We start from the raw sequence: 21,506 nt of genomic DNA on the forward strand, positions 1-21,506 counted from the left end.
TGGGCCACTGTGTCATCATCCGTGGGCGCTTGATGTGCCAGCAGCAGGGCACCCCCACGTGCTCATTCCCCCTCCTCCAGGGTGCAGCGACGGGACAGCCAACTGGTAGGGCTGAGAGTGAGGACACCTTTGTCATCTTGCTGGAGGGGAGAGCAAAGGTGGTGGGTGCCGGAAGAGAGGCAGGGTCTGGAGCCACCATGGCACCTGGGCTGCTCCTGTGATGCTCTGGGGTCACTTTGCCCCTGCCTCAGACCGGTGCACTGTGGCAGCCCTTCTGGGGCGGGGACCCCTGGGTCCCAGCCTGTATTGGGTATCAGTGACATCAGGCGTTATTGTGTGTGTGTGACCCTGAGGACCTTTGACTTCTCGAGTTGAATCTGCTAGACCAGGGCCAGTCTTGGTGGCTGTTGCAGGTTCCAGGGACGCTGCCAGCACAACCCAGACTGAGCAGGTCCAACAGCTCTGGGCTCTGGGGAAGGGCTGTCACGGGTTGCCATGGGGAGGCCTGAGGAGGGGTGAGGGAAGTCTCTGTCTTTTTTTTTTTTTTTGCTGTGTAGGGGTCATACTTGGCTCTGCACTCAGTAATCATTTCTGCCAGTGCTCAGGGGACTATATTGGATGTTGGGGATCGAACCCAGGTCGACTTTGTGCAGGGCCAGCACCCTCTGCACACTATTCTCTCTGGTCCCTGGTCCTTTCTTAGAGGAGATACTCAGTCCTGTTTCACCGTTGGTGCCATGGGGATTGCTCAGCTTGATGCCAGTGTGGGGCTGCTGGGATCTGTCCAGTGTGGTGTAAAGCAGCAAAGCCCAGGCTCTGTGACTCCCTTGTGGTGTAGAGCAGCACCTGGACCTGCACCCTGGACAGAGGCTCTGGCCATGGGAGGCTTGTGAGCAAAGGTTTTGGAAAGCACCAGTGACTCCTGGCTTCTTCCTGTGACGTCTTAGAGCTTTTGTGGCCTCTCGGGTGGTAGCAGGACTTTAACACAGCCAGGGGTGTTCCAGGTTGTTCCTTGGAACCTGCTTTCATGCCCAGTAACATGCATGGCTTCCTCTTACTTGGACTGCCCAGCATAGAGTAGCTGGTCTTGCCTGTCACACTGCTGAACCTGGCGAAGCTGGATCTAATTGACAGACTGTGGTTCTCTCTCCACTGAGTTCTCTCTCCAACGGGTCCCTAAGGGAGGGGATGAGTCCATCCCTGTTGCTGCCTGGTGTTCTTGCTGGCAGTTGGGACTCAGCCCTTTCCGGAGCTGTCTGGCTGTGGGGCCAGGTGCTGTGTCCTTTAGGAGAGCGGGCCATGCCTCTATGCTTCACCTGCCCCCAGGCCTCACTTTCTGCATCCGGGAATGAGGTGCTTGCCCAGAGCCGACTGGGCTTCCTGGCATGCAGTGTCTTGTCCTTGTGGCCCTGGTCAGGCCACACTCCTTCATGCTCTTGGGTCAGTGGTTCTCACGGGGTCTGGGCTTAGCATGACCCTTTTCTAGCTGGGTGCCTGGGATTGTTGCAGATCCTCTCATCCTTTGGACCCTGGTCTTAGGAGTTGGGCCTTGACTTTGTTCTGGTGTTTCCTGGTTTTAGCTGAAAGGATTCTGAAGGCCTGCAGTATGCACTCAGCTGTGGTCTCGGAACCATTGGGTGTGGCCCAGAAACAGACAAAGCCCTCTCAGGATCTGGGATCCTCTGAGCCTGTTCTCAGCTCTGGGCCTGCTGGGCACTAGGTGCTCATGAAGGGTGTTAGGCCACTTCCAGCCTTGGGTGTTTTCTCCAACATCCCAGAGGAAGCCTCGGCCTCCCTCCTGCTGCTGGGTCCCAGCCCCTCTAGCCAGATCAGGCAGCCCCCCACACCCTAACCAGAGCAGATAGTAGCCCCCGCAGCCTCCTGCTGGAGCAGGCAGCCCCTGAACCCCCCCCCCCCCCCGAGATTTTGGCAGCTGCTCCCAGTGCTTACTCTCACTACCTCTTCCAGGCCTGAGGAGGGACTGCTGGCACCTTCTGCCAGGCCGTACTGGTGTCCCCAGCTCCTTTCAGACCTTTGCAGAGTTTGCAGGTATTTCCTAGGTGAGACGTTCACAGAGGTACTTCATGACGGGGGTTCAGTACCCTGCCCGTGCTGTGTTCTGATAATGTTCCCAGAATTCAGTCACACCTGGCTCTGGGCTTCTGCTCTGGGTCCTCACTGGCTTTAGCTTCTTGAGCTGATTATTTCTATATTTATTTCAGTATTCTTGTATTTACTTGAGCTAGAGCAATAGCACAGTAGGTAGGGCGTTTGCTTTGCATGTGGCCAACTTGGCCAACCTGAGTTCGATTCCTCCGCCCCTCTCGGAGAGCCCGGCAAGCTACCGAGAGTATCTCGCCCGCATGGCAAAGCCTGGAAAGCTACCTGTGATGTATTCGATATGCCAAACAGTTGTCACAATGGAGACGTTACTGGGCCCGCTCGAGCAAAATCGATGAACAGTGGGAGGACAGTGACAGTGTATTTACTTTGGGGTTTAGGAACCACACCTGGTTGTGTTCAAGAGACCATATGTGGTGCCTAAGATTGAATCAGGTCCAGTGTGTGCAAAGCTTTAACCACTGTATTCTCTTTCTAGTTCCTATTTCTGCCCTTAACTAACCTCAGTGAACTTTCAGAGAGATAGGCCAGTGTATTAAGGTGCTTGCCTTTCACATGGCTGGTTTGATCCCTGGTACCCCATTAGGATTCCCCGAGCCTACCAGGAGTGATTCCTGAGCACACGCCCAGGAATAAGCTCTGAGCACAGCTGGGTATGCGACCCAAAAACAAACAGTTTAAAGAACCTTTTTATTTTGGATTATAGTTCTGCAGATAGTTGCAAAGAAATATTCAGGGGGTCTTGCTTGCCATCCTTCCAGACCTCATTCATGGTGACCCTGTCTACCCCTCAGGTGACAAATGCCAGGGCTTGCTCAGACATCAGTGGCCACCACTCAGCCATGCATGCCTGTGTGCTGGTCATACAGTAGGTTGTCCAGGTGCTCGCTCTGGACATCCCAGAAGGCCCTCTTGTGTGTTCCCCAGCCCGGCCTGGTGCCACCCCAGCTTCTCCACGTGTTGTTCTACACCAGCAATGGTTCCAGAGGCAGGGTCTTGACCTCATGTCATTTGAGATGGGCTTTGCCCTCCATTACAGAAGAGCAGTGGGACAGACTCCTTCCTCTTTATTGCCAGCGACCCTGGGTGGGTGGGACATGCTCTGGCTCTGTACGATGAGGCAATGTATGAAGGCTCCTGTGTAGAAATACCTTCCTGTGTTCTCTGGGACCAGTACTCAGGATGACCATTCCTTGGTCATATGGGAAGTCCGTTTTTCTCTACTTTTTGCTCTTCTGGGGGCTTTAGCTATGTGAAGCATGTGCTGTGTCAGGGAGCTCCTTTCCTCATCCCTCCAGCAGGTCAGAGACCAGTGTTGCTGTTTCTGACAAGTTATCTATAGCATTCACACTGAAAACATCATTCCCACTTACTAGGGGACACTCCTCAGAGATGTCAGCGTGGTCCAGGACAGAGGGTTCCACAAGCAGTGCAGACCAGGGTGCACTCTGGAAAATGTGTAGGCCAGTTGGGTGTCTCTTAGACCCCATGTCTTAGACTCACCTGTCCAATCCAGCTGATTGGGGCATCAAACAGTCTCATGTTGCTTCACTGTTTCTCATCATTCCCAGCGGAGTAGTGGAGGTTGAGCCAACCAGGGTCAAGCCCATCTCTACTTGTGGGTTCAGCAGCCTCAAGGCAGCAGAGAGGCCTGCTTGATGCTTGGTGTTTCGGGCTGCACACAGGCTCCCAGCCTGTTCTGTGTCACAGCGGCTGTCTGTTTCCACTTGTGGTGTGAGCATGGATGGTCTTGGGGAGATGGATGAGCCTGGCTCTTGTCCGTGGCACCGTGTACAGTGGGCACCTGCACAGCCCAAGTGATGAGGCCTCTGGGAAAGTGAAAGTGGATGGTGCTTGCCAGCTATGTCCCCCCCAGACAGGGAGGCCCGGAGAGTCTGTCTCTTTGTGCTTTGTTGGGCCTGCTCAGGCAGGCTCACATCCCATCCTGTGGCATGGGATGATGGCTGCTACCTGCTGCCATTGCAGGCTGTGGGGATGGCTTAGAAATGGCCTGTGGGAACTGAAAAGCAAATGTCTGGAACCAGTAGCTTTGCCATCGTTCTTCCTGCCCCCTAGCAAATCAAACATCGGCTCTTTCTGAGCAAGTTGAACTGCATTTTTGAGGCTATTTTGATGGCTCTTTGTGCTGGTGAGTGAAGTGGAAATTCTGCCGTGATAATTGACTCTGGGCGGGCAGGCTTGTGAGTGAGCACGCAGCTCATGCCGAGGGGGTGCTCATGCCGAGGGGGCGCCCATGCCCCCGGAGACTCTGCTGGGCACAGTCCTTTTATTGTGAGTCTGTTTCTCAGGTTCCTGATCCATGAGCCACTGCCACATGGTGGTTTCCTGAGCGCCACTGCCATGGCGGTTTTCTGAGTGGATCTGTGCTACTCTGCCTCCCGAGCTGACTGGTGTGCTGAGAGTTAAATCCTCTCTCACCTGGAGGCTGCCTTTTCCTTAGGCGCTTGGCATTGGCAGGTGACATGCTGTCTAGAGAGAAGGCATTTAAGCTACATTGCTGTGCTTAGGGTTGCCAAAAGGAAGCCCTCTGGGGAATCTCATATACCTGACATGCATTTGCAGTGTGTAATTGGAACCAGGAGGAGTTTTTTGTTTAGAGCTATTGAAGAGTTTCCTTATTTTAAACCTGCTCAATCTGGAGCATTGTTAGTTTTTGAGTTTCATTCCTTGGATAGTGACTTATTTTTCCAAGTTTAGGGAAGATGGGGTGTGCTCCATACTGCCCCCCCCATGTGAACCCCCCACACGTTCCCCCACTGTGATTGTCCTTGTGCCATGCTGGGCTTCTGTGACTGATTTGCCTTGGCCTCTGTGTCCTGGGATGTCAGAGCTGGGCACCCTGTCCTTTTACACAGAGAGGCAGGACATGACCACTGACCGCTCCTCACTGTAGCTTTTGCTACTTCCTGAGAAACTCCAGGTTTCTTGTTGAAGAAATTGCCTGGTCTTTCTCTGATTTGAAGCAGTTCTGCATTCTGTAATTCTGCTTCTTCCCAGAGGCCCCAGCATGGCTCAGCTCTGGCCTGTCGGGGGTGGCCAGGGCCAGGCATCACCTGCATGTGTGTTACCCGCCCATGTGTTTGGTGGCTGGTGTGGGACAGTGGGAATCTGAGCACAGAAAGGCTGGACAAAAGGGGGTGTCCCCTTCTGACTCTGTCCTTACTGCACACTGTCTGTTGGCCAGCTGCCCTTGCCCCCAGCAGCCCACCAGTTGCCCGAGGTTGGGGTGTGTGGGCAGATGCCCGTTGTGGAAGAGAATCGGCACTGTGTGTCCTTTGAGCATGGCTGAGTGGCCTGTGGAGCCCGCCCGAGCGGCGCCTCAACAGTGCTGGGCTTGGGAGCAGGTCTGGGCTGGGGGTGACTGGGTCCCTACAGATGATTGGCTCAGCATGGCATCTGCCTGAGGTCGGTGCGGACCTGGTGACTGTCACTCACAGTGTCTGTTTAGAAACTGATTCTGTCCAGTGGACTGATAAATTGGGACTCAGCAAGGAGCAGCCAGCTTCCCCTGAGGCTATAGAATCATAGACTGGCTTTCCCTGGCTGGTCCGTGTGGCAGAGAGAGGGGTGTCCACATCAGGTGGTGCCTCCTCCCCAAGGGACCTCAGCCTATTAGTCCTGATACTTGTGGGCCACAAATGGCTGCCCTGTGGACGTGGACCATGAAGGCCAGTAGCAGGAAGCTGGGAAACAAGTCGTGTCCAGACAAAAGCTAAGCCTTTCAGCATGTGGGCTTGGAGGTCCAGTGGGAAAGTCACTAATGAGATGTCAGTGCTGGGTGTGCAGCGGCCCTGGGCCAGCATTTCCCCATTTGCCATGAGGCATGGGAGGGTGGCCAGGGTCCTTGCAAGGGTGGTTTGGGATCCCCAAAGGTCAGTCTGTGCTGTGCTGACCTGGTCAGTTGTGTGGCTCCTGAACAGGAGCACTGGCCAGGGGTTTTCACCCTGATGGGCGTCAAGGGGAGAGTCTGGGACAGGTCAGCAGTATGGTGGGCCTTGGGTAGGTTGGCCACACTCTGGGAGCAGCTGGGCAGGGGCAGGTTTTTGGTCGGTGAGTCAGCCTCGGCTTGACACTAGGGATGAGGGTGGGGTGCCAGGCTCTGCCTCAGGTACTATGAATTTGAGGGGTCCCTCGCACACTCTGGGGAGGGTGTCCTGCTGCCATTGGGTTGAGGCAAAGAGCTCTGGACCAGACAGTGGCTGCACGATGTGGCCCTTGGCCCGCAAGTCAGGGAGTCATTGGCTCCTGCCCTTGGGCCTCTGGATGCAGCCACATGGTGACTCTGCTGCTCTGAGTCCCGAGAGAGACGGGGGTGAGCATGCCGCGGTACCCTGTCATGCCTAGAATCCTCAGTGAACTCGGAAGTGAGGTCTCAGTGCTGCTTATGTGCTGTGAGTTCTCTCCCGTCCTCCCTGTGGTAGTGCTGCAGTGACAGTCATTGGCTGTGGGGCTGCCTGGGACAGCTTCTCACTGCAGTGTTGGCACAAACTGACCAGGTTCGGGTCTCTGCTCCAACTCAGTGGCTCGTCTGCTCTGCTGCAGTGCTTTGCAGAGGGCATGCTCAGTTTTAGCGGTGAGACCGCACCAGGTCGGGTGCACTCTCTGTGGTGATTGCTCCTTCCCTGGGCCACTTTCCTTTTGCTGTTTATGTAGAATAAATCCCTTTGTTGTGAAAAGGTCAGGGAGATGAGTATGCACTGCTTGTCTCCGAGTGTGCGTTCTAGATGGTGATCTCTGTGATGGCCATCCTAGTGCAGATCTCTGGTTCATCTCTCAGTGCCCTCTCTCCCTTCCCCATGCCATCAGCACCAGCTGTCAACATTGGAGACCATGTGCAGTGTGCTGGTGCACCTCCAGTCGGCCCAGGTTGCTGGGGATAGTGATGGGAACCGATAACTACAGGGCCCACCCTCTGTGAACCTGCTGCAAGCCTCTAGGCTCACATATGGGGACACGAGTGTGGTTGCTAAAAAGAGGGTTTGTGTTTCTAGGGAAAACCTCCTTTAACACCCTTCCACATTTTTCTGTTAACAGCTATATTAAGAGACTTTACAAGCTGTTTGCCTCATTTGTAAAGTAAATTCTCTTAAACTTTCCAAGTTTCATGCATGAGTGAATGTAATTTTTTTTCTGGTTTTGGGGTCACACTTTGTGGTGCCCTGGGAACTGTGTGGTGCTGGGGAATGAACTGGGCCTCCCACATGCTCTCAGCTCTGATCCCTGATTCTGTGTGTCACTCCTGTGTGTCACTCCTTGTTTGGCAGCGGCCTGTTCCTTGGATCAGGAGCTGCAGTGCCTGCAGCATGCCTGGCCACTGTGTAGGCCTCACACGTCTCACGGATCCTGGGGCAGTGTTGGGACGGCTCTTGCTGGACTGGATGGAGAGCCTTTTTCTCTCCGGAGTGGGGTGTTTTCCTTGGGCCACACTCACTCTTGTCTCTGTGCAGTGGTGGCCGTGATCCTGAGGGCACTGACGTATGATGAAAAGCGAGGATCCTGCAGTGTGGGCGCCAATGTCCGTGATGCTGCCTGCTACGTGTGCTGGGCCTTTGCACGCGCCTACGATCCCAAGGAGCTGCAGCCCTTTGTGGCCTCCATTTCCAGGTAAGTGTGGGCTGCCTCCTTGCTGTCACTGGGACTTGTCTGGGACACCCCGCTGTGGGGCTGATTTCAGGAAGTGGCTCAGGGCACCTTTGTCATGCTTAGTCATTTGCACCAGGATAGGGTCAGAAAAAGGCTGTGGAATTCTGGGGGCTTGTCTGGTCTGTGGTTGGGCTTCCGGGGTGAGGGAACATGGTGGGAGGTCCTGGGTGAGTCTTCCTTGAGGGTGCTTTGGTGGGCCAGTAGGAGCTGGGCCTTGTCCTTCCTGTCATCAGGCTCTGTGTGGCAGCCCTCAGACCCTTCACTCCCGTGGCCTCTGAAAGTGCTGCTGGGCCATGCTCAGACCAGTGGGGCCTTCGGGACCCTGCACTGCTCAAGCACCTGGGCATCCGCGGGTAGTCAGGACACTGCAGGCAGCCGTCCCTGCTTCCAGGACCTGATTCTGGTGCCTTTTGTCAGGACATAAGCAGCAGATCGGCGTTCCGGGAGAGTATGTTATTGGGGGCTGTTGGACTACACCAGATGGTACTTGGGGCTCCTTGGCAGAACCTGCAGCCCCCTGGACCCCTCTTAGCCCCAAGCAAGTTTCTATACTAACCTGGATGCTGAGAAGGGTTCTGGGAAGGCAAGTCTGGGGGATGGAGGTAGCGCCTCCATGATGGCCTTACTGGAGGGTTTCAGAAGGTGGCCTGCAGAATCTGGAAAAAACCTGAGTGCCCGAGAACAGATGACTGGTTAAAGAAACTTTGGTACATTTACACAATGGAGTTCTATGTAGGTGTTAGAAAAGATGAAGTCATGAAATTTACGTATAAGTGGTACTACATGGAAAGTATCATGTTAAGTAAAATGAGTCAGAAAGAGAGGGATAGATATAGAAAGATTGCATTCATCTGGGGAACATAAAGTAACAAAATAGGAGACTAACACCCAAGAGTGGCCGAGATTAGTACCAGGAATTTTACTCCATGGCTTGGAGGCTAGCCAAACATGCTAGGGGAAAAGGGAGCTCAGATAGAGAAGGGAGCACCAAATAAAGAGTGTTGGGAGGATCCTCCCAGGATGGGTGAAGCATGCTGAAAGTAGACTATAGATCAAACATGATTGCCACTCAATGCCTCTTTTGCAAACCACAACACCCAATAGGAGAGAGAAAACAAAAGGAAATGCCCTGCCACAGAGGCAGGGTGGGATGGGGGGATGGGGGGTGTGAGGGATACTGGGACCTGTGGTGGTGGAAAATGGGCACTGGTGGAGGGATGGGTACTTGATCATTGTATAACTGAAACCCAAGCACAAAAATTTGCAAGTCTACAACTGTATCTCATGGTGTTTCACTAATAAAAATTAAAAATTAAAAAAAAAATAGAAGGTGGCCTGGTGTTAGTTCCACCACAGCCCTGCAGAGTGAGAGTCCCCTCACCCTGCTGTGGAGATGCTTCCAGCCCTGCAGACTGAGAGTGACCCTACATCCTCAAGCTCCTAGACCCACAGAGTAATGATCCTGCCTCCCCTGCCCGGCTTTGCCCTGTTGTCACCCTGTGTGTTGAGTCCATAGCTGGCTCTTGTCAGGAGGGAACCCTCCATCTCCCTCCAGCCTCTGGTGGCCAGATGGTCTCCCCAGCCTGGCCCTTACACCACAGTGGAGTCTCCGAGGAACCTAAGGGTTTGATCCTGGGGCCAAGGGCATAAAGTCCTTCCACCAAGGTTGCAGAGGGACCCTCTGACCCTGCCCCTGGTATGGCCTCTCTCTCTTCTCAGGGACTGGAGGACTGATGGGGTCATCTCCAGGGGGAACTGGGGTCTTGTACCCAATCTGAAACCAGTGCTGGACAGGCTTCTCTCTAGGGGGTGAGTCTTCATGTTCTGGGGCCGCCCACCCTGCTGTCCCCGCTGTTGCCTGGGACTGGGGGAAGCTCTGCTGTAAGCACATAACTTGTGTTTCCTATGACTCCCATAGCAGTGCAGGACCCCTGGCCCCAGTCTGGGCAGTGACCCTTGTAGAGTGGACTCTGGAAGAACCGCTAGCAGGTTGAGGCCTCCCCAACATGATGTGGGTAAGGCCAGACTGGCTCTGTTCTGGGGTCTTTGGAGCAGCTATGTTGGGGTTCTGTTCCTGCATGCTCGGAGATGGAACCCGGTGAGGTCCCGGCAGTCCGGAAGCACGACTCTGCCGCTGTGCAATATGGCACACCATGGGGTGGCGCCACTGAGGCAGGCTGCCACCCTTGTCGCACCCAGTACTCTTCCCTGAGCGTCCTGTACGCCTGCCTTCAGAGCACGTGCCCGGGAGATGCTCTGCACAGGCAGCACTTGACTCGCACCATAGTGGGCATCTAGGGTCTGCTGGCCGTGAGAGGTGGGGCCCAGTCCCTCCTGGTGCTCCTCATAAGGATTCTTGAACTCCAGGACTTGGTTTCAGAATGTGCTAGATGTGAGGGGCACTGTGAGGCCCTGCTGGGTGGCAGGGCCACTCTGAGCCCGTGGCTGGCAGAAACTTGGCTGGTTCTACTTGGTGGCAGGGCCACTGTGAGCCTGTGGCTGGCAATCTGATCCATCCACAGAAACTCTAGGTCGCAGGTCCACTGTGAATCTGTGGTTGGCAGAAACTCGGCTGGTTCCACTGTGCCTTTGATCTCAGAGGAGGTTACATTTCCTGGAGTTTCTGGGCATGCCCAGGAGATTGCTAATGAGTTTACTTAACACCTCACACCCTGAAACCTCCAGCGGGCAGGGGGCCCCTAATTCCCCCTCATTAACCCAGGGCTAGCGGCCTGGTGGAGTTCCTACTTAAAAAGACTCCTCTTGCCTGTTCCCTGCGCTCATTCTGGATCAGATCAGCCAGTGCCTGCGGAGCCGCCTGCAGCCTTTCCAGGCCCGTCTGGCAGGTTCTCAGGGGACCTGTGCCCAGCCCTTCCTGGCCCGAGTGGGCTGCAGGCATCCGGGGGCCGGCAGGGCGGCTGCAGGTGAGTCACGGTGCCAGGTGAGCCTGGAGGACGCGGCTGGCGTGCGCCTCCCTGCCCAGGAGTATCGGTTGGGGTGTGCCTTTGAGATCTGCTTCTCTGGGTTCCTAATAAGTGACCACATTTTAATTGTCAGCTTTTAAGCCCATTAATCCTGGCACCTGATAAAAATCTTGATATCTTTAAGTATACTTTCACAAACTTCAGTGGATGCTGCAAAATTAGGCAGTTGAGATCAAAATACAGTTCTGTAAGTGAACTAGAAATGGTCTAAAGCATCCAGGTACTCGTGATTCAGGCTGCGCATGGTGGAGGCTGGACCCTCACGCCACTCTCAGGCACAGAAGGGTTGTAGTTATGGGATTTAGTTGCCCACTTCTTCCTCAACTTGGACAAACTGCTCTTTCAGCCCACCCGGTAAGTATGTACAGGCCCTCTGTTTTATAATACCAAAAGGATACCTTTTAACTCATTTCAGTCATGTTCTGAATTAGTGTTGGGTGGCTTCCAATATTCATATTTCCTAAGCACATTAACACACAGAGAGAATATGAGCTAAATTAATTCTCTGGGTGGAGAGAAAAGAAGACTTTCTATAAACCAAGTGTCATTGAGCAACTCCAAAAGTGTCAAGTTAAAATGTTTCAGAACTCTTGTACACTATCTTGAAAATACCCTCTCACTAGTAACTACAGCCAATTTGCAAGGAGCAAAAAGAAAAATGAGCCCTCACTGCTGGCGTGTGGGCCGCTGTCAGCGTCTCAGATTTCTTCACCTGAAACTCTTTAGTAAGCTGGTCCTGTTGACATCACCTCGGCAGGCCCCTCCTGTGCCGGGGGCAGTGCTGGGCGGGTGGAGCTCGGAGCTGTGGCTGCCTGGGGATTGGCTCCCAGATCTCTTCCTCGAGGGCAAAGTTGTCCTGAAAAATCAGGACAGGCCAGCGTTGCTCAAAGCTACGTCTTGTTCTCACTCAGCGTTTCTTAATGGCTGACCTCCAGAGGGAAGATAAACCCTTTTGTTTTCCCAGGGAAGTTACCTGGCCCCTCACCTGGTCACGGCCCCCAGAGCACTTTTGGGCTTCCTGGGTTTGGCTGGCTGCCCACTGCCTGTGCCTGCTGGTGGGAGCCTTGTTCCCAGCCTGCCTGTGTCACGCGTCTCATGTCTTCGCTGCATTCACACTGCAGAGGCCCGGGACGTGATCAGTGAATGGTTCAGGGTCCAGACTTGAGTGTGACTGGTTCGCTGCTGCATTTTTGGGCTGCCACTTCGGTGGGGCAAACTACCCGAAGCCAAGCTGGGGCGAGTGGCTATTCTCGGCCACACCTGCTCAGAATCGGGTGCCTTGAGCTGGGGCAGGCTGAGGCAGGCAGCTCCCTAATTCGGACAGAGAACGTCCTTTTCTGCTCTGCCTGATGCAGACATTTCTAGCTGCTGGGAACCAGGCGGCAGCCGGCTGTGTGTCCTCAGGAAGGAGGGGAAGGTGCACCGGCATGGGAGCCCTGAGGGAAGCTGCAGGGACATGGGGCCTGGGGCCGCTTTCCTGTGTGTCTGTAGCTGCTGTTACCATGTGAAATACTAGTATTTCTAGGTAAGCCGGTTTTCAGAGTGTGAAATCAGAGCAGTTAAAAAATAAATCAGCCTGAATCAGAACAGTATTGAAAGCAGCTTTCACAATTCAGTACACTGTTGCTGGTAGAGGGGACGTGGGTTTCCTGGCTCAAAGCTCTGCTTCTGACGTGGCCTTTTTGTCGTTGTCCTGTGCTACCTATGACACTCCATGTGCTGCGAGACGGGACCGCGTGGAGCTAATATTTAGAGCCGTTTCCTTGGGGATGCAGAAGTGCACCTGGTCCCTGAGCAGAGACCATCTCAGGTCGAGGCCAGGTGGCCGTGCCTTGCTGGGAGCCTCCCTGGCCAGCCTGGGAAGGTACCTCATATTTGGTTCTGAGGACTGGACGGTCCTCGCGTGCACGCAGCCCCATGAAGAGAGGTTTCCTTGTCCCAGCCCTGCTTCTCATCTCTTCCTTATCTCCAGGTCCCACGTGGTAGGTGTCCCATCGCCTGTGGAGGCTGCACCTGAGACAGTAGGAGCATGGCTGCTCTCCCAGGCCTTTTCGGGGAGTGGCTGTGCCTGCTCTTGTGGCTCCCAGAGGCCCCTCCAGCTCCCTCCTCCTGGGCTTCTGGGTTTCAGGCCTTTGGGGGATCCCATTAGCTCAGTGACACCGTGACATCCCGTCAGGGGCATTACTGTGCCCGAGGGAGGACTGTTGGCCAGAGGGCAGGCTGTGTGCTGTCAGCTCTGCTGTGGGTGGGGCTACCTCCCTTTGAGGAGAACTCCTGTGTGGGGCGAGCCCTTTTCCGAGAACAGTTCTGTCTTGACTGAGCTGACCTCATATTGGTCATGTATGGAAACATACTCTGCCTCCACGCCTGCCTGCCCTCTGTTTCTTTCTGGAGCCTCACAGGCTTTCCATCGGTATTGCCCATGGTGTATCATAGATGCCCTGGGAGGGTTTGAGCTGAAGAGGGCCTGCAGGAGTCTGGCACGCAGGGTTAGGCCACTGAAGTGTGAGCCCCACTTGGGTACAGGCCTCAGCTCTGGAGCTACAGGCCATACTGTATCTAGCACCCACTTGCTGGCCTTCAGGGTGCCCTCCTGCCTCGATGCGTCTGGGATCAGGCCACCAATACTGGGAGTGTGTGCTGGCCTATCCTCCACACTGCTCACTGACCACTTCCTCTTTCCCACAGTGCTTTGGTGGTTGCTGCTGTGTTTGACCGGAACATAAACTGCAGGAGAGCTGCCTCGGTACGTGTCTGCTTTGCCCCTTTACCCAAGGGCCCACGCACACAGCACAGGCCCTGGGTTTACTGGTTTTTTGGGAGTAGGCCTAGAGTTCTCTGAGGACCTGGCCTGAGAGGCCCTGAACTGCAGTGGTTGCAGCATGGGGGCATGTGGTGTAAACATGTGTGCATATGTGCATACATGCACATGTGAACCTGCATGGGCATACGTGTGTGTGTGTATGTGTGGATATGGTTATATGCATGACATATAGGGGCACGTGTGTGTGTGTGTGTGTATGCAACCAGTGAACCACAGGGCTACTACAGCTTCCAGAGTCTATTCCTTCTGATGGACCCTGTGTTGGATGGTGTCCTGGCTGGCCAGAGCCTCATGCAATCAGCTTTAGCGTGCCCAGTGGTGGCGCCTCTGCTTTGCCTTCCTGAGCTCTTCTCATTCCTCCTGGTGTCAGGGATCTGGCACAGATGCTGGGCTGGGGGCAGGCTGGAGCTGGGGTAGACACAGACACACTGTGGAGAAGGAGCCTCAGTTGAAGGTTATGAGCCACGAAAGAGCCACATTCTTGGGAGCTGCCGTGCTGGAAACTGGTGGTGTCAGATGTGAGCTGAGAGTGCCAGGGCCAGTGGTTTCTGTCCGGTACCTGGTGTAGTGGGCTGGCTGACTCCAGAGGATGCAAAGGCATCTGTGGGTGGTCAGACTCAAGGAACAGGGACTTCAGGGTTGGATCCCAGGCACAGGGGGCATCCTGCAGCCTTACTCGGTCCAGACCTGCCGTGTCCCCTAGTATGTTATGCAAGGGCAGAGTTTAGCCTCCAGGATGCTCAGGTCTGGTTCCATGTGGATGGGATTTCCTTTTCTCCGGGGCAAACACAGGAGTGGGTCTGTGAGGTCTTACATTGAGGGACAAGCTGGAAGGTTTCTCCCTGCAGCTTTGCCTGCCAGACCTCAGTTCGGGTCTTCACTCTCACCAGCCCAGTGCAACACCTTGTGCTCGGAAAGTACACTTCTGATGGCACGTGATGTCAAGCATCTTCTCATGTATTTGGGGGAGGGGGCCATGCACCATATCTGTAGTGCTCAGGTCTTAACTCCTGATTCTGCTCAGGGCTCACTCCTGATTGAACCGGGGTTGACCATGTGCAGCACCTTATTTCCTGTACTGCCTCTCTGGCCCCTTTTGATGATTTTTTTGTGACTTGACTTTCTTCTGGGGAAAGTCTGTCCACTTTCTAGTTCATTGTTTCCTAAAGTGGGTGGGGCTGTCCCTGGGTCCACTGAGAAGACCCAAGGTGGTCCTGGGAACTGTGGGAGGGCACTTTCTGGTTGTTCACATAAAGGAGGTAGATTGCCAGGGGCACTGAGTGGTGTTTTTTGTTTGTTTGTTTTGTTTTTTTATGAAACCAGAGAAGTTTGAGGGTCTCTGTTCTACTCCTTTTGTGAGGGGTGGATATTTGTGCCACACCTGGCAATGCTCCTGGCTCTGTGCTCAGGGCTTCCTCCTGCTGGGGCTCAGAGGACCATATGGTACAGAAACAAGCCAGGGTTGGCCATGTGCATGACAGACACCTTGCCCCCGTAGTATCTCTGTGGCCCCAGAACCTCAGCCTGAAATAGGAGCTTGGATGTAGGCTGAGACCTGGTGGGCTTCCCTACGCCCTGGAACTGGGTCTCCAAGCACAGTTCCAGTTCCTCTGATGTTTCTTTCATGGCACTGGTATCATCTCCAGAAGAGTGTCCATCAGGCCTGTGGCCTTCTGATCCTTGGCATGGCATCTTCCCCACCTTTTGGTTTTTCTTGTGGTTTTCGTTTTCTTTAATAAATTCATTGTATACATGCTCTTTACACAGTCAGTCTCCTTCTCCCTGTGTGGTACCCATGAGAGCTGTGACCTCTTTGGTCCCTGCTTTCCCACCAGGGTGTTGGGTCCTGCCTCTCCTGTCCTTTGTCCACCTGAGTAATCTTTAGGAGACGGTTACATGGCATCTGAGAGTCCTGACTGGTGTTGCTGTGGCTCCTGGACACCTCTGCTCCTCTCTTCTGCCAGTGATAAAGCTGTGTCTTGAGGGCCTCCTGCCCTCTGGCCTCTGTCCCCTGAGGGTGTGGAGGGGTCACCGCCCTGAGTGGTGTCTGTCTGCCCTGCTCATGGGTTGTGTCTTGGCTCTCAGGAGGATGGCTTTGCCGAGAGTCTCTCAAAGATATGTCAGTGTGCAGTGAGGCTGATGCTGTGACCAGATCTCCAGGACCATGACTGGAGTTTGGGCGTCACTGAACCTATCCAACTGGGTTGCTTCCTAGTTCACAGGTGTTACGGCTAGAGGCCATTTTTCAAGATGTGTCTGATTTTTATTTTATTTTATTGTTGTTTTTGGACCACACCCAGCAGTGCTCAGGGGTTACTCCTTACTATGCCCTCGGGAATTACTCCTGGGGGTGCTTGGGGGACCATATGGGATGCCGGGGATTGAACCTGGGTCAGCGACGTGCAAAGCCCTACCCACTGTGCTATCATTCTGATCCCATGTGTCTGATTTTTAATTCTGAATTCTTTTAAAAAATATTTATTTATTTTAGGGCCAGAGTGATAGTACAGCAGTTACAGCACTTGCCTTGCATGCAGCCGACCTGGCTTCAATCCCTGGCATCCTGTATAGTCACTTGAGCACCATCAGGAATGATTCCTGAATATACATACAGCCAGGAGTAATCCCTGAGCATTGCCGACTGTGGCCCAAAAATCAAAAGAAAGAAGAAACAAATAATTGAAAAGAAAAAATATTATTTATTTTGGCAGTGCTCAGGACTGACTCCTGTCTTTGTGCTCAGGGGTGCCAGGATTGAACCCGATCAACCATGTGCGGGATCAGTGGCCCCCTCTCCCCGTGTATTGCCACCTTGACCACTAAACCTGGATTCTTAGAATGGGGTTTTCAGGAGTGCTAGATTGTTGAGGCCAGTGTGGGTACTGCGGGTCTGCCTGGCCAACACTGGGACGTTCATCAGCAGATGAAGCCACGGATCACTGATGCTGCTTTTGTGCAGTTTCTCCTGCTGGTTAGCAGAAACTTTCCTCACTGCTGTTTGTTCTTTTTCTTCACAGGCTGCTTTCCAGGAGAATGTGGGGAGACAGGTAGGGCGACTTTTTACGACCTTCATTCCTAGTGCTTCCTGCAGAGGTAGAGGTAGAAACAGCTAGAGAGAGACACACACATGCCTGGTGTCCTCAGCTGCCCATGCTCCAGGACTTGGAGCGGTTGACACTGGCCAGTGGCTTCTGCTTACAGGGCCATTGCTGACAGGGTGGCAGGACACAGGCGAGTGTGGACATGATGGGTTTTGTAGGAAACCTGGACATAGAAGTAAGTCATCAGAAATCAGAGCCCAAGGAGCTTCCAGGACCCCCTGATGTTGGGGCTTCCTGAGGGCCTGGGGAGCTGCGGGGGTGGGGGGAGCAGAGTGAGCCTCCAGAGATGGAGACCAACTTTGCCTGTCCAGGGGGAGCACCACATACAGGGTGACCAGGAGCTGTGCAGCCTCTGTGCCCAGAGTTGTCACACTGACCAGCACAACTGCCAGGGGTGTATCTGGTAGCCAGGAGGGGGCTGTGGGCCCAGCACTTGCTGAGGGTAGGTGGGGTGTTCCAGCAGACTTCAGGGTAGAAGACTGGAGTGGTTGGGCCACGTGTGATCCTGAGGAGCAGACACAGTGGTTCAGGCAGACTCAGCGGACTCAAGTATGGGGGAGCCGCTGAGGTGCCTAGGGAGGAGGCGCCACACTAAGACCCTGGACGAAAGAGGATGTTCCAGGGATGGGCCTGCGTGTTCTGATCCCATGCCCACAGGCCTGCTGGGCACCTGTGGGTGAGAACCCCAATCTGGCATATGTAGTTGATCAGGGTCCTTGTAGGTACAGGCACAGTGAGCCTGGTTCTGACAGTGACATAGGACGATGGGGTCTGATGCTAACAAGGGGCACCTGCTTCCTCTGAGCAGCTTAGGTTTTGAGTCTAGGTGTCCTTTAAAGCTGTGCAACCACCTTGCTCCAGATCGTCCTTGCTGTCTGCGGTAGGCCTGACCTAGCAGCCGATGGGGCCTGGAAACCTCCTCTCTGACTGGGTTTGGACTGTGGGACCGGGCCCTGGGCAAGCCCCTATGTTTTCCCCTGCCCCCTGACGTGTTCCTGGTGGCAGCTGATGGGGGCCTCTGTGACCAGTAGGACAGGGGAGAAGAGTCTGTGGGGTTTCTCACAGAGCCTCTGTGCATAGGCAGTTCTCTGCCTCAGCCACACCCCAGCCCCTGTGGTGGGCTGTTTGAACCCCAAGGACAGGGGCCCCTGACATGCAGGGACTTGTGGGCCTGACCTGCATCTGTCCTTGTGACAGTGTAGGGTGACGAGGCCCAGACAGTGACTTTGTAGCTGGGCCTGGAGACGAGGCCCTGTGGGGTGAGCCCTTGCAGTGAGACCTGTGTCTGGGGGAAGTCCCAAAAGGAAGAAGGTTGGTGGTCTAGGTGGGTGCGTGTTCCAGCAGGGCTCACTGAAGCCCCACATGCCCTGGGCTCCTTGTATGATCCTCGTTTGTGGAGCACTTGGGGCTGGTCACAGGAAGGAGGAAAGTACCTGAGATTGGGTTCAGTTCAGTGGGGTAAATAGGTGTTTGGAGTGCATGACCCTGCTTACCCGGTGCTGACTGAGAGCATGCCTATCTATACACAGTGCCCTTCCTTCTGCAGTTTGCTGGGGTGTCTGGAAAGGACTATTCTCGCCATAGGGTGTGTCTCACACACCTGGACAGGGCCAAGGGGGTGACTGGAGAGTGAACCACAGTGGTGGGCTGTCTTGTGACTCCTGAGGCACTGTTTTTGCTGACTTCAGCCTTTGGAGATTTGGGGCAGTTGTCTCTTCAGGGACCGGACCTGGGGGTCACTGTCTCTGGCAGGCTCTGCGGATGGAGACCTGGTCCTGACCCCAGAGCTGACCAGCACTTACAAGACAGGATGGGTGGGGTCTCCTCTGCTCCAGAGTCTCTGCTTAGAGCCACCTCCCATCGCTGACCTCGGCTGCTGAGGGCTTGAGTGGTGGTCCCTGCCCAGCTCTGCTGGCAAGACCCGTGTGGAGGTCACACACAGGCACCCAACCTTTTCAGGCAAGGGACCAAGAGCAGACCTCTGAGTCCCCACCTGTGGCTCCTCCCCAGTGGGGTGCCCAGGCCAACCCCATGCTTGCGGGGCATCCGGGTTGGCCTTCGTGGGGCTGGGCCTGTCCCCAGCATCAGCTGGTGTATCTGAGGCAGAGGTTGCTGTGTTCCCGTGAAGGCAGAGATTTCCAGAACAGTTCTACAGTCCTTTCTCTTCCCAGCACATGCTGTGTGTGAAGAAAGACAGAGTGCCTCACCCAAGTCAGGAGAGGCCTAATGCTGCTGGGATGCTGTGCCGTGGGATGAACCCCCAGTTGGGCAGTGCCCACAGTTACCCAGCTAGTCCAGGAGCTGGGAATGACAGCAAGAGGGACCTTGGATACTCCTTTTTGGCATGCTGCTCCCTCACGGGGGCCTCGGAAACCAAGATTGGCTAAGAGGTTGTCGTGCCTCTGCAGTGTGACCCAGTCTGGCTTCATGCGACATGTGGCTACTGTGTGTGAGCGGGGTTCCCCCTTCTCTTGGAATGCCTGAACATGGCTAGGAAGGATGCCCAGTGGGACCACAGCTGAGCAGAGAGGCCTCCCTAGATCTTTCTACCACACCCTCACCCTGGTTTCTAGTTAATCATTCCCTGAATATAGAAAACCCTTCATTCGTTTGCACATTTTCACGTGTTGTCCAGAACTGTGGACTGGCAGTGACTCACGGACTGGCAGTGGCCGGTGTGAGGTCCCCATTCCCCCAGGTCTTTTTGGAGTTTGGGACTTTCTGCTTGCCACTGTTAGCAGGGTGGCTGTCAGCACCTGATTCTGAGCTGTTTTTTTCCCATCCTCAGGAGAGCACTGAGACGGGGCGGCTGTTGTCAGCCACATAGGGCTCCCACCTGGGCCTGGCCAAGTGAACTTCACTATTTGGGAGCACCTGTAAGTCCTTAAAGGACTTCTACGGCCAACTCATTATGAGCCCCAGGCTGCTATGCTGCTTGTGCAGGTGTGGACTTGGTGCCCTGTGCTTGGGTACAGCATAGCAACAGTGCCGGGGGACCCTCGCGTGAGCCCACCCCTGGCCCTAAGAAGTCAGTCTAGTGCTTTCAGCAGAGTATAGGGCCAGTGAGAGCTGTAGGGCTCGTGCTGTGCCTGGCTCCAGCATTGCTGTGCTGCTGGTAAGGACGTGGGCACCTGCCGACCCTCCTCCCATGCCCTTCACTAACCCCCCTCCTGCCTCTCCTCCATCAGGGCACGTTCCCACATGGGATCGACATTTTGACTGCGGCTGACTACTTTGCTGTTGGTAACATTTCTAACTGTTTCCTCACTATCAGGTAAGTCAGCGTTTCTCCCAGACCAGCTCCAGGGGTGTGGGGCCTGCCTGGAATCTCTGCCTGCCATTTTCTTTCTCTTCCTGGACACTTTTCTTAGAGTCAGTGGGACTTAGGTCTGATGCTCTCTTTCCTTCTTCCTTTTTGAAAGTATTATTTGATTAACGGGGGCCACAAGCCAGCCTTGTGTGGGCCAGCAGGGCAGGCTTTGCCTGCCGCTGGAGACACCCCCCGACCTGCTCTGTGCTTGTTTATAAATTCTAGAAACACCACCAAAGGTCCAGCAGCTGCCGGGGCTGGCTTGGAGAAGGTGAGAGGCCAAGGCTTGTGGCATCCTTCTTTGTCCTTGGTGTTACCACCTCTTTTGTGGGGAACTGGTCTTCTCAGAGAAAGGCCACAGCCCAGCCACACCTGTGTCATGGTCCTCTGCTGGGCTTCAGGTAACTGGTGTCCCAGAATAATGCCCTGCCCAGAGTGATTTTCTGCTTCATCAGATGTGTTCCAAGACTGGCCGCTGCCCAGAGTGAGGGTTCTGGGTTTTGCCTGACTGAAAGGCTCTTGAGAAGTCAGACCATACTTTTATGCTTCTGGTTCCTCTTGTGCTGGGGGCCATCACTGCCCCCCAGGCCACACACAGCCCCTCGACGGCCAGTGTGGACAGTGTTTGAAACCTGCCCTTTGGCCTCTTGTCTAAGGAATGCTTTGTTCTTCTCCAGGGAAAAGCCTTTTCAGCACTTTATAGCTGCTCTTAATACTCAAGTCAGGAGAGGCCTGACTTATTAGAACTCAGATCTCTGGCTTCTGAATCAAATTAAAATTCAATTCTTAATTTCTGGAGATGTGTCAATACTGTTTTCCACAGAGGCTGGACCAGATGACATTGCTACCAGCAGTGGACAAGTGTGTCCCTCCCCCCCGCCTTATCCCCACTAGCACTGGTTGTTTCTATTTGAAACACAAACAAACCAGCCCATTTACTATAAGTTGTTCAGATGTCAAATTGAAATAGTGATGCACACTTCATAGGGTTGTTGTGCTTTGTATATACAAAATTTTTGGGGAGTGACCTTCGGGCCACATTAGCTATGCTCAGGGATCTCTCCTAGCAATACTAGGGGACCCCAATTGGTGCAGGAAGTTGAGCCTGCAAGGCCAGTGCCTTCCCCATTGTCCCCTCTTTTGGCCACTTGACAATCTCATAGTGTGAGGTGATACCTCCTTGTTTCGATTTGCATTTCTTGAAGATGATTAATGAAGAGCACTTTTTCGTATATCTGTCGGCCATCTGTGTTGTCTCTTTGAGGAAGTCTCCATTAGCTCTTTTCCCCATTTTTGGAAGTTTTTTTTTTTTTGTGTTTCTATTAAGTTTCGTGAGTGCTCTGTGCATTTCAGATTTAGCTCTTTACCAGATGTGCAGTAAGTGACATTTTCTCCAAGACTATGCCATGTCTTAGTTCTAGTCACTGTTCCTTCTGCAATGCAGAACCTTTTTAGTTGTAGAGTTCTTAAAGGAAATTATAGTTTTGGCTCTAATATCAAAA

The 21,506-nt window shown here is 54.1% G+C and overlaps 1 protein-coding gene across 1 annotated transcript in view; it reads left to right on the plus strand.

Annotated features, from left to right (window-relative positions):
- Nucleotides 1-21,506, plus strand: part of TBCD (tubulin folding cofactor D) — a 106,763-nt gene that overhangs the window by 54,849 nt on the left and 30,408 nt on the right. The window contains exons 14-17 of the mRNA XM_056115263.1: nucleotides 7,590-7,746; nucleotides 13,458-13,515; nucleotides 16,611-16,640; nucleotides 19,883-19,968. Coding sequence (XP_055971238.1) covers nucleotides 7,590-7,746; nucleotides 13,458-13,515; nucleotides 16,611-16,640; nucleotides 19,883-19,968 — 331 coding nt within the window. The remainder of the gene's footprint in view (nucleotides 1-7,589; nucleotides 7,747-13,457; nucleotides 13,516-16,610; nucleotides 16,641-19,882; nucleotides 19,969-21,506) is intronic.

The sequence above is a fragment of the Sorex fumeus genome, unplaced genomic scaffold, assembly GCF_029834395.1.
Source record: "Sorex fumeus unplaced genomic scaffold, SorFum_2.1 ptg000029l, whole genome shotgun sequence".
Lineage (NCBI taxonomy): Eukaryota > Metazoa > Chordata > Mammalia > Eulipotyphla > Soricidae > Sorex > Sorex fumeus.